Source organism: Poecilia mexicana, unplaced genomic scaffold (genome assembly GCF_051168715.1).
Source record: "Poecilia mexicana isolate PSO_F unplaced genomic scaffold, ASM5116871v1 scaffold_21, whole genome shotgun sequence".
Lineage (NCBI taxonomy): Eukaryota > Metazoa > Chordata > Actinopteri > Cyprinodontiformes > Poeciliidae > Poecilia > Poecilia mexicana.
In genome coordinates this window covers 18,137,700-18,150,032 of record NW_028263390.1, presented here as the reverse complement: position 1 = coordinate 18,150,032, position 12,333 = coordinate 18,137,700, and the positions used below count along the sequence as shown (strand labels likewise).

Genomic DNA, 12,333 nt, shown 5'->3' with positions numbered 1-12,333 from the left:
GCAGCATGGTGTCAGGGTGGCACTGCAGCACTTCCACTTTGTGAGCACATGTTCAATGTCGAAACATGCAAAGATGTGAGTGAGCAATTTCCTTACTGACCTGACAGCAGCAATTTCACACTGGCCTCTGTCTTACGACCTTTTCCTCCATGTTCTCATTCATATGCGCACACTTACTTCCAGACAAGCTAATGGCACTAAATTGGCACCACTATTATGTTCATATTAAGTTTAATTTAGCTCCAAACGACATTGAAATTATTTTCTGAATGACTTGAATCTGACTTCTGCCATGATCTCGTCTCCCATGGCAACTAGAGAAAAGGCCTCCGATTTGAATTTCATTGCCAAAATACAGTAAAAATTACAACATCAGGTGACACGGCACGTGTGTGAGGCACCAGAATGACAGGAGCAGCAGAAAATAAATGAAACAGACCAAGACTGAATATAGGGTTCATGGAGTGTAGAACCTTGAGATGCAAATGGGTTTTATGTATAACTTCTGCAGTTAGAGGCTAATCTGTGTAATGGCTTCAATTTAAAATGCTATTTAAATGGGGTCAGCAGGTTCACACCAACAAGTCATGGGACAAAAAAAACCCGCTACATTACCAGCGCAAAATATATCACTTCAAAAGCCCAGCAAGACACACAAATGACCTTACATTCTACAGATAAATTGTCTAAAAACATATTTTTATGATCCATAAAATATCCGCTTTTAATTACAGGTTTTTCATTTCACAAATATAGCTTAATTGCATTCATTCATTAATTTTTCTAACGTATAAAATAACCAAATCATTTATGCTAAGTATATAATCTTATGTAGGGACATGCTGGCTGTTGGTGCTGCAGTTCCCCATTATTCCTATGTATTTGTTTTAAAAGAGTTGCAATCCAACACGTTAAATTTCAGTCACATTGAAGTTTGTGGTTGTAATACGACAGACTGTCAAAAGTTCAGTTCTTTTGGTGGTACAAGGGAAAAACAACAACTCAAAAAACTCAAGTTAATATGTTAGTCTTACAGATTATCCCAGACGGTCCACACACATGCCGATCCATGCACCGGTCACACAAAATTCCGGATGTCCCAACCCTGCAACGGCACTGGCCCGTGACAGGGTGACATGGTCCTGGTAGCGACCCCCACGAGGAACACTTACACTCCTCACAGCGGCCACCTGGCATCCTTGGGTTACCGTGGTAACCAGTGGCACATCTAGAGGAAAAGGACGATCAAGTTTCGGTCAGCCAAAAGTCCTACCAATGGAGAATGTTATCAACCATCCCAAATAATTCCAGGATATATCTGAGAGATTCCTGCACAGCAGTGGGATGCAGCTGTTTTTCTAAATACGTTGGAGCTACTACTATTTGAAGTCAAAATCTTTGCTGTGCACTGTGCTAAGTTTTTTTTTAAGTTCTTTCTTTCTTTCAGACAAATCTGGAACTGAATGACAATCTCAAGTTATGTTTTGGAGCTCCACAACAGTATTATTTCATGAGTTTATCTTAATGCAAAGCTATACATACTACTTTTCTCTACACTAGTCTCACCTTTCACAGTATTTTCCCTCATATCCCTCAGCACAGGAGGTACAGCGGTGGTCACTGAAACCTTCTGCCACACATGTAGGGCTGAAACTAGATTCAGAAAAAAGTAGTTACAAAATAATTAACAGATAAAGAATCAACAGAATGCAGAATACAGATTAACATGTGCACAAAGGGAGTTACTGATGCATTCCGCTTTAAAAATGGGATCATAAGCATGCATCGACCAAAAAAATAAAATAAATAAACCCAAAATATTACTTATTCTCTGGATTGGAAAGGGGGCAGGCGCAACGTTTGCAGTCATCTGGAGAACCTCGGACCACACCGTAGAAACCCGGAGCGCAGCGTTCACAGTGATCACCCTCCGTGTTGTCTTGACAGTTCTATCAACATAAATGCAGAAAATGTGTTTTTTGTTTTGAAGACTCCATTTATTCCCCCTGTATCAGAATCCTCTCAGACTTGCAGGTCCTGAAATTTCCATCTTCCACCCAGCATGAGTTTGGTATGTGTGGCAGGTTTTGTAAGGAGGACGTTGATACATTGAATGTAGCTACTAAAAAAATAAAAGTTACAAAGTAAAAGTTTATTCTACCTGCACAAGAAAACTCAAGGCATTCATGAAGAAGAAATAAATTGTTTTTACTAGATTGCTTAAAAGAAACCTCCAAAAAAATTGGTACAAGTGCACTCAGATGTCTTGAGAAAAGTTTTTAATGCTTTAAAAATACATAACTATACAAGTGTGGATAATCTTATACTTTCAGCCCCCCTTTTAGGTACACCTGTCCAATAGCTCAATATTAATAGTAAATGAGACAATCATAAGGCTGGAGCTTGATGTGTTGGACATCCAGTGATGCATTAGAGATCACTAGAAGTTCAAACCGAGCATCAGAATGGTTCAGATTTAAAAAGCTAAATGTTGGAGGTACTTCAGAAACGGCTGATTTCCTAGGATTTTCACCAGAACATCAGGTGAAAATCAGGGAATGAAAGAAAGAGAAAATATACAATAAATGTCAGTGAGGTGAATAAAAAAAGCCTTTCTGTCAAAGAAGAATGGTCAGACTGGTTCAGCAAGGCGAGAAAGCCAAAAAAATAAAAAATAAAAAGAATCACAAGTAAGCAAAAGATTATCTCTGAATGCACAACATGTCAAACATTCAATCAAATAGTCTTCAGAAGCACAAGGCCTCATTGGGTGTAATGTTTGTCTTCAAAGAACAGAAAACTGAGATTACAACCTGCAAAAGCTCATCAAGTGAGGTAAATCTGCTGCATCTGCACGATATCAAGCAATAGGGAGAAAAATATCTGCAGAATGTCTTAGACATAAATGAATGAAGACTCATGCTAGCAAGACGAACATAAAAAGTAGTCAGTGACTACTTGAGATGGTTAGCCTGGTTCCATTGGCTGATCTGTGGCAAAACCAGGAGAAATAAGTAGTAACATACATCTATTATGTCAGTTTGACATCAAAACTTCTCAAACTGGTGTGCTTGGTTTTAGAGTGAGCCATGTAGAGGTTTGTACTGAAATATTTAGCAACATTGTGGCAGAAAGGTGCCTTCAATTCCATTCAAACTGTCTCTAAAACTACTCAAAGACTTCTCTCATTATGAAGAGAGAGAGAGAAGAAAACCAGGACAGGCTGAGCAGTTACATACAGATTCACACATCTAAAAGATAACTGGGAAGTGCCCAGTGTGATTCCAGCTGCCATTAAAGTGCCGAGTATCTCCACGGTGGCGGCAGGGAAATGATTGCCCCTTTCTCTTCACCATGCTCATTTTCTGGGCTTTACTTGGCTTTTTCACAGCTCAACTTTTATCTAGCCGAGGCGGTTTCAGATAAGAGATGCATTTGTCCACATGGTAATGATGCCAAGGCACACCTCTGCATGATGAGGTGCAGTAAAGTAAGACTGTGTGCTGAGCAATCAAGTCGCTGTTACCGCACAGGTGCAATCTTACACACTGGTGTTTAACGTCCTTCTTCAAAAGCAGACAGAAGTAGAACAATTTTCATAACCTGTTGCTGCACAGACAGCCACAACATCAAAATAATATGCAAAGAATTTTTTTTTTTTACAGCTCGTTTTTAACTTCACTTATAAGCATACAAAATATCATCTTCCATTACCTTTATAGGAACTATGCAAAACTCTAGAAGTACAATAGTTTTCCAGCATATGTGCACAACAAACATAGAAACAAACAAACAATGGTCAGCAATGTAACGAACAAAAACCCCCCACCACACATACACAGGTGAAACAAAACTATTGTAGACTAAGTCCTTTCTCCCTACTGTTCATATCCCAAAGGTCCCATCTAATGTGTTGCACTTGTTTGTTTAAAATGGGAACTTTAGTTGGTACAACAGAAAGTTTTTTTCTTAACGAGGCAAGTCATTTCCATTACCTTCCTCAATTTCTCGTTACTGCTAATTACCACAGAAACAAACTCGTTTAGCGTTTTCAATTTAGCCTGCTCGGTTAGAAAATGCTAATGGCGCCGTTATGGAAAACGAGGTAGAAATGGGCAAGGAAAAAAAATGGCTGGGAGGCAAAGTGAGACCGAAATTAAACAGGAGGGAGGGAAGACGCAGAAAGAGAGAGAAACAAATTGTTACATGTCGAGAAATTAGGCACGAGTGAGACAGAATGAGACACAAGGTAAAGTCCGTTTGTGAATAGGAAAAAGGACATACAAGTAGATGATAGAGAGAAAAAGGGTGAATGAACACGCAAAAGGTAAGAGGTGGAACCTTTAAAGGCAAATATTTGAAACATTTAATGTGTCAAAAGCAAAATTAAACGAATGGGAAAGTAGGCCAACCAAACACAATTGACGAGGCAGGAAAAAAAAAAGACATTAAAACGATGAAAGGGAGTCCAAGTGCTTCAAATGTGAATATTTTCAAGTGACCAGTAGAACCAATTTAACTTTTTTCATTAGTGAAGAAGATATTTGCATTCTGGTTTTACAGACTAAAACACAATTTTCAGTTTTGAATAATACAAGAGAACTGATTTACAAGCAGAATTTCTAACTTAGGCTGGAGGTTAAATACTGTTTCAAGGTCATTCTACCTCATTCCCCTCTGACCTTAAATATTACCCAACAAACTTCTGATCACTGGATATTTGATCTGTTTCTGACCGTTCTCCGACTAATCCGAGAGGTCAGTGTGCTTGAACATCCCAGCATATCAGCAGTTCTACAATTTGATCTTACACACACTCATCCATCTTTTACTACAATGAACATATGTTAAAATAAATCATATATATATGGAAAAAAGCTGCACAAAATATGAGTTAGCCAGGTGGTAGTTAATTATTGCCAGGCTAATTACAGTACCTGACATCCCCCTTAATACACTTTCTCATTACGCTTGTTTCTCTGAAAACTACTCAACATATGGCTCTGTGATGGGCTCCAGCATCAGAGTGCTCACACATGTACATGCTCATTTACCTGGCATATGGATGTCTCAGGGTCACAAGTGGAGGAATGCCCACTGCACTGACACTGGACACAGCTGCCCATGCCGGCAGCTGTTGGCAGCCTGGACGCTGGAACAGAAACCGGCGACCCGGCGCGGAGCCGATAGAAACCTGCAGCACACTCCTGCTCCGAGGTGGGGCAAAAGGAAAACATTTAGAAATACTTCATAAAAGCAGCTTTCATAATAAGACTGATATTAGAATACATCACTAAACAGATGCGTCCAGGGACTCCGGCAATAATCACACGCTTACTTCCCTAGGCAACAGTTGACTGCTTTCTCTCCGTCTCTCTCACATACACACAATTAAGAGTTATACACCTCAGTAAGTTTTGGACAAAGACACAGACGTATAGATCCGTGCATGTTCATACGCACATAGACTTGCAAGGTAACTCTCTACTCCTCTCCCTCTCCTGTTCAGCAATAATTAATGGAGTCCATTTAAAGAGCCATCTGTTCCCTCTGCAAGCACTAAATGCCCGTTTAAAAATACTTTATTAGCAACGACGGCAGCTACAAATAGCACAGCCATCTGTCTGGCAAGCCTGCACGACCTGAGCTTTTTAAATTTTAGCTGCAGTTTGGTTGTTGGTTTCTATTTGTACCTTCAAAGTTACATAAACATAGATCACAAAGCATTTTAGTCGCCAAGTAGGAGAATGCAATGGGGAAAAAAAAAAGTTTTGGAGATCAATACTCAATCCTAGTAAACATTTGGGGACTTCTATCCAAAGTTAAGCAGATGTTTAGAGTCTATATATTGGAATCTCTCCCCATAGACTCGCAATTAAATCAAATATTAAGACTGCTGAAAGTGGTTTAAAAAGAGCTGGAAGGAAATCATGCCTGAGCAAAAGAGTTACTCAAAAGATTAAACCCGTCGAGGTTGAATTATACCAAATGCAATGAAATATGTTGATTCAATCACAGAAATCTTCTCGTCACACTCTGGCAGTTACAACAAAATAAGAAGATCCCATTTAGATTAGATAAGTCTGAAACTGTTTCAACAATGACCAACATCTGATGACAGAGGGCCCATAAAATACTTGCTATTTGCAGTGAGTCTTTACATGTGTGCGTACCTCACAGGAAAGCCCAGAGTATCCAGTAGGACAGTCACATTTTTCTATCTGATGGGCTTTCTCGTTTTGCTCCGCCGGCGTTCCTTCCTCTGCTACCGTTAAGCTGATCTCTGAAATACTGAAAGGAAGAAGTCACAAAACATGTTAGACATTAGAAATCTGATTTCCAGTTTTGTTTTTCATAATTGCTTACATATAAATTCCAGGAGGGTTATAGTTTTATATCTGACAAAAGGTAAAATGTTACCTATAATTTTTATAATTCCACATCTGTTAATGAGAAACTCCTAATAGACATCTATGAAGGTATGCGTTTGTGTTTTTTTTTTTTTTTTACCGGCTATGTCTCATCAGATTGCCATGTGAAGCCTTAATCAGGATGTAGTCCACATAGAACAAAACGTCCATGAAGTCCTCTCGACTCACAGACCGGCCATCTGCGTACCTCCATTCATGCTTCACACAGAGATAAAATGTGGGGAGAAATTGTTATCTCTCTGCAGTCTTGAGGTGTAACACGTACAGTTTGTATTATACGACGTTTGGTGAAAATAGACGGTACTTTCTGAAAGCCTTTGTATTCTTAAAAACATGAGACTCCAACGACACTTCGTTCTCCATACTGTACCTCTGTCATGTCGATCTCGTGACGGGTGAGCTGACCGATCTGAAGTCCTGGGATGTGCCGTGTTATTATGATGTTGTGGTTTGGACCACCTTTAATAATGACTTGAGGCTCGTACGATGAAGGGCCGGTTTCATCTCTGGCCTCGTAGTACACAGCGTATTTCAGTTGTCCTCCGTAGGCTGTGATCTGAACAAGACAAAATATGTTTCCCCTCAGTAGATCCACAAACACTTTGCTGGAGACAAACTTTTAAGCCTATTAACAACAGTTATCAATTTCCTCCCTCCCCCCAAAACAATCTGTTTCCTTCTACATTGGCAATATGTGTGGAGGGAGATGAGTAAATTTGATCCACATTTTATGCTTCTCTACTGACTTGTTATTGTTGAAACTGGTTAGCAAGTTTTAATAGTTATAATAATACACTGCTTTTCCTTCTGAGTATTATTTTCATAAACTGACCAAACTCATTATGCTCGTTATTAGTTTTTAACCCCCTTAAATGATCTTTTTCACATACTACAGTGAAGCTGCTTTAGCATCAGCAGTTCCCCGTTTGCGTCATGTGACCAGCTGAATCATTAAATCATAAAAAAAAAACGAGTAAATACGCAACCATTAACCTACCACACACCACTCTATGTGAAAACATTGCCAGTAGGTGCAAGATGCAAGTTTTTAAAGAGTGTGAAAAGAGAGAAATCTTTAAGAACTAAATGCTGTTGGGCAGAAACTCCAGTTAGGACAAAACATCTGTTGTTGCTAATAAACTGACAGTGGGATGCAATCACTGAACTTATTATTTTACTGCAGTTTTTTTTTTTCCTTTTACTGTACTTGAACAGTTCAAACATTCCCATGACACTAATATACTTAACGAAGAACTGGACTGCATCCTAAATAACTCAGATAGGCATTTTGAAAAGAAAATCTTGATTGCAACGTACTTAACTGTCATTGTATCGTCTGATTACCATCGGAGTTACCTAATGAATATTGCATATGGTACATTTCAAAGCACAAGCTCTTACCATAGAGCCTGTGAACTGCTCCGGCAGTTTCCAGTAGTACGGTTCAGACAGAGTTGTTGTGACCACTTCTGCGTGAGCCAGTATCTCTGGGTGCTGGAAGCTCACTCCCGCCCTCTTCTCCACAGTGTTGGATTTGTCCACCAGGGGGAGCACTGTCTGCTCCGGCCTCAGTGTCAACTGGAATACAAGAAAACCAGTAGATGCGTAATTAAATCCATGGACTTGAAGTCTTGATATTTTACAGCTGTAGAGTGAAAATAATGATTTTTGTTCACACACAGTACCAACTCATTAGTGAAATGAGACTTAATGAATCGTCACAATTCCATTTGAAAAACTAAATCTTTTGTTACACTAGAGTCAGTTCACAAGAAAAGAGTCACTTTTTAACCACTGGGTTATTTCTTGGTAATAAAATGTTTATATTAAAACATATTATAATTAAAACTAATGATCATTAACCGTGGTTTACTGGAAAAACCAATGTACTTTTCAAATTTCACTCAGTGACGTTCTATTTGCATCAGTAGTTAAAGTAAGGCAGTAAGGAAGCATTTCTCTCTTGAGTATAATTTAAAACTCATTGTGTCAACTTTTCTCATGCGGTTTGATATATGACTTTCATTTGAGTTATTTGCATTTGGAGAAATAATAAACAACCAACCCTCCTTTTTTTTCCAATCTCGCTTTTGAATTTTTATGTGTTGATACTTCAATATTGCTTGAATAACAGACTTTATTATTGACTGGGGGTTGTGGTTGAGTTGACCAATTTAAAAATAGATCCCTCTTGTTCATGTGAAAAGAAGAAGGAAAAAAAAAGACCAAAACCGAATGTAAGTAGCTTTAGCTACAGTAAACTTCAGGACATATATCGTCTTGTAAAACTGGCATTTAAGCTTTAATGGACATTGTGTGGTTTGTTGTTCCATCTGTTTGAGTTTGGCTGATGTGTCATCTGTCATAGAGATGTGTTGCAGCACTCAAAACTGAATTTTTCTTTTAAATTCATAATGATTGATTATGCAATGTGGGGGGAAAAAATTACGTCAGAGTGAGAATTTGTATGAGATATATGAGATTGGATTTAAAATAAAATGTATCCAGGCAACTGATAAATGGTTTTCTAAATGTTTTTTTTTTATTAAAAATGTTTAACAACCTTTTGCTGCAATTAAAGTCCAGGACATTTCTCCAACTAAGAAATTTATTTTTGCCAAATTTTCTTCACTTAACTTGTGAAGACATTTGGTTTCAGTAGATTTTATTAAAGGGTATGAGTATAAGAGGGTGAATATATCAATGTCACTCTTAAAATAAAACAATATTTGGAGAATTCAACCTTTTCAAACTATTTTACAATTAGCGTTGCTGATCAGGATTTCAGTGTTTTATTCCTTCTTGATTATGTGGAAAATGTTTTGATATTCATGCGTTTCTTTTCATTAAACTTTATGTTATCCTGTGTAGTGCAAGTTTCAGTGTAAATGTGACCTTTGTGTGGAATGTGTGGGGTGAGCACTTGCATTTCCCACTTCACTTAGTGTAATCTCACGATTCAGTGGTTCAGAGAAAATCTCCCTCTTCCCAATAAACTTCACATTTTTATGTATTTCTCTGACCAGTTTTCCCTCCTTGAATCCTGCTCTTGTTAACTTTAAATTAATCCCGGTTGATTCAATAAAGCCTCCACATCCCAAAATTGTAACCAGACAGTTTATAGCAGCAACTAATTCTTTCTAAACATGCCTAGCCTCATCAAATGTAAACATGTTACTGATATTTAAATTTATCATATTCCTCTGTAATTTCACAAACTTAAATTTTGACCAACAATTTTACTTCCTGTCAGATAAAAATTATTATAAGAACTGAACAACTTAGATTTCTCGTGCATCCACAGACTAAGACTGAGCATTCTCCAGACCTGAATCCTTAAAAAAAATTAACATATTTTTCTCCCAAGAATAGCACTGTGCATTTCTTATAACTGTAATTATGTCACTGGATTTTTATTATATTTTTTTGTAATTTTCAAAAGGAAAATTATTCAATGATGTCTAAAGTATTGTTTAGTTTTGCTACTTTTAAAAGTCCCGTTACTCACCCACATCCTTATAAGTCCTTGTGCCTCCATGCATGAGTGAGTCAGTCCGTAGCAGTAGCACTTGCTGCAGCCAAGCGGATTTTTTACAGATAAGCCAAACATATCTGTTTTACAGCGATCACAGTTGTGCCCTTCCACATTTTGCTGAATTAAAAGAGAAAAGGAAGCAAATTCCATTTTTTATAAATACTTTTGAGCACCTTCTTTGTATTTGCCTTTTAAAACAGACATTTTTATTTTAAGTTTAGTCATCTGTTGATTTTGCCAATACCTGTCCAGCTGAAATCAAATGTAATATTACTTGCATATAAAGAATCTATAACCATTTTAGTTACAGAGTGAATAAATGAAAACAGGTCAAAGTCAATGTTTTGAGGTGACTACCACAAAACCCTGATATCAGTCCCATAGAAAATTTGCCGCGCCTCTATGTACTGCCAGATCAACAGCCTTCAACATAAAAGCTGCATCATATGAGTCTGAATAAATGTATCCGTCATGCCTGCTGCTAGCATGTGCTTGTTCGACATGAAAATTAGCTCTTTCTTCCTTGATTTCCAATTTTGACTTCCAATGATTCATTCCTGCTAAAGAGCCCCCTGGTGGTTGAAGAAAAATCCACAGAAAAGCTGCGCCGGGCAACAAGCCGCCTGGTTCAAAGCGAGGGGAAAAAGTGACGGCTTATATTCCGAAAAATACGGTAATTTGAAAAAATATATATAAAAAAACCAATTTGTGTTGATTTTACTACTAGTATTTAGTGAAAAAAGTATCTAAAACCTGTTATCCTGATTCTCTTAAAACAGAACAGTCATTGGCCTGACTTAAAATAGTGATGAGTAAGCAGGTTCTTACTGGTTTCAGTAACAACCTATTGCAGGATAGCTGCATATTTTAGCATAAAATTTTGTTTATGTAGATTATGATTTTTGCAAAAGAAATGGGAAAAAAAAATCCTTATATGGATTATCAAAACAGTTTCAAATATGTGATGAAACTCAAGTGCACTGCTTGGTTTCATGATGAGGTTCAGACAGCCAACCAAGATTAAAAATACTAACAGATTAACAAGAAGACAAGTGACAAATGAGTGACAAGTTGTCCAACTCGTGTCTCTTAAGAAAGATGATAACACAAATTACCTGACATCTCATTAAAGGTTATGAATTTGACGCGCATTAATAGAGAAAAAGGCAAACACAAAAAGCTAAGCTTGTTTCTGTAAGGCATAATGTGATGCCTGGGATCAATACTGTCATCTGTCTGAGAAATCTTTAGATAATCCACGCAGGCCTCGATTTTATCCAAGATTGAAGCTTGTCGCAGTGAGAAAGATGATTCATAAAGTGCTCTGCATGTTTTATCCTTGTACATAGTTGGTGAATATCTACATATAGTCTGAGAATTAAGGTTTCAAGATGAGCAAGAGTAAATATCACCCAAAGGAAATGGGAAGAACAGTAACATCTTCTATCTATTGACAGGGACACTAATAATTTTAATGAAAGTGAAAAATCCATTAAACATGATTGAGAAAACTCCCATACCCCATCTTCTATTTCTGTAAATTGAAGCCAGGCAGAGTACAGCAGTATGACATCATTCGAGAAAAGAAACAGAATGAGTACATGAGCTGAAACGGAGGTGACCAAAACAGGCATGGCTTTATGAGCTTTACCTTGCAGTTACATTTTCCTGTTCGGTCTGCACAGCCACACACTCCTCTCTCCATGTCACAGGTCTGGCTGTCCGATCCTGCGACGCTGCACTCGCACTGGATGCACTGTGGGAAATGTGAATACAAACAATCTGGGGGCTCTGATGATAGAACAAGCTTAGCAGTGAGATAACTAGGTACCGGGTTAGCTTTCCGATTCACCTGATTAGACTTCATGTTGACAGAAATGTTATCTTTATGCTCTTTAATTAATTTGTGCAGTTATGAGGTGCTCCAAAGATGTGGCTTATCCACTCGGTTTACAAGAAATGATGCCTACTTTTTAATCCTGCTCTAATTTTAATTTCGGCTTTTTTAAATGTGTTGCTAAATAAGTATGAAATCCCTGCAAATATTCCACAACAGGGTTATGTTTCCAAAAATCTACATCAAAGTACATGTTTTTCTTGAAAACATGCACTCTACAGTAGCACCAGTGCATTAAACATGTTTGACCTCTTACCTGAGGGAAGTCTCTGTACCCGATTTTACATTCATCGCATTTCTCTCCTCTGAAGGAATCGCGACAGGAGCAGCAGCCTGTGTTGGCGTTGCACTGCTGGGTCAGCGAGCCGATCACATTGCATCCACACTCCTTTTTTCCAAAACAAGAACACATGTAAACATTTTGTGTGATAAAAATGACCAAATATCTCAATAAGTGAAATTACATTGAA

At 37.9% G+C, this 12,333-nt stretch overlaps 1 protein-coding gene across 8 annotated transcripts in view; it reads right to left on the bottom strand.

The window, feature by feature from the left end:
* The window catches only part of lama2 (laminin, alpha 2), a 157,220-nt gene that overhangs the window by 43,332 nt on the left and 101,555 nt on the right, over positions 1 to 12,333 (bottom strand). For 5 of the 8 annotated variants that reach the window (XM_088002062.1, XM_088002064.1, XM_088002063.1 and 2 more), the window contains 11 exons: positions 12,120 to 12,251; positions 11,618 to 11,722; positions 9,940 to 10,083; positions 7,833 to 8,009; positions 6,802 to 6,987; positions 6,511 to 6,629; positions 6,174 to 6,291; positions 5,055 to 5,207; positions 1,825 to 1,949; positions 1,567 to 1,653; positions 1,035 to 1,228 (listed from right to left, as the gene is read on the bottom strand). In XM_088002062.1, the coding sequence (XP_087858188.1) occupies positions 1,035 to 1,228; positions 1,567 to 1,653; positions 1,825 to 1,949; positions 5,055 to 5,207; positions 6,174 to 6,291; positions 6,511 to 6,629; positions 6,802 to 6,987; positions 7,833 to 8,009; positions 9,940 to 10,083; positions 11,618 to 11,722; positions 12,120 to 12,251 (1,540 nt within the window). The remainder of the gene's footprint in view (positions 1 to 1,034; positions 1,229 to 1,566; positions 1,654 to 1,824; positions 1,950 to 5,054; positions 5,208 to 6,173; positions 6,292 to 6,510; positions 6,630 to 6,801; positions 6,988 to 7,832; positions 8,010 to 9,939; positions 10,084 to 11,617; positions 11,723 to 12,119; positions 12,252 to 12,333) is intronic. The other 3 variants (XM_088002065.1, XM_088002069.1, XM_088002068.1) reach the window with 1 other exon arrangement.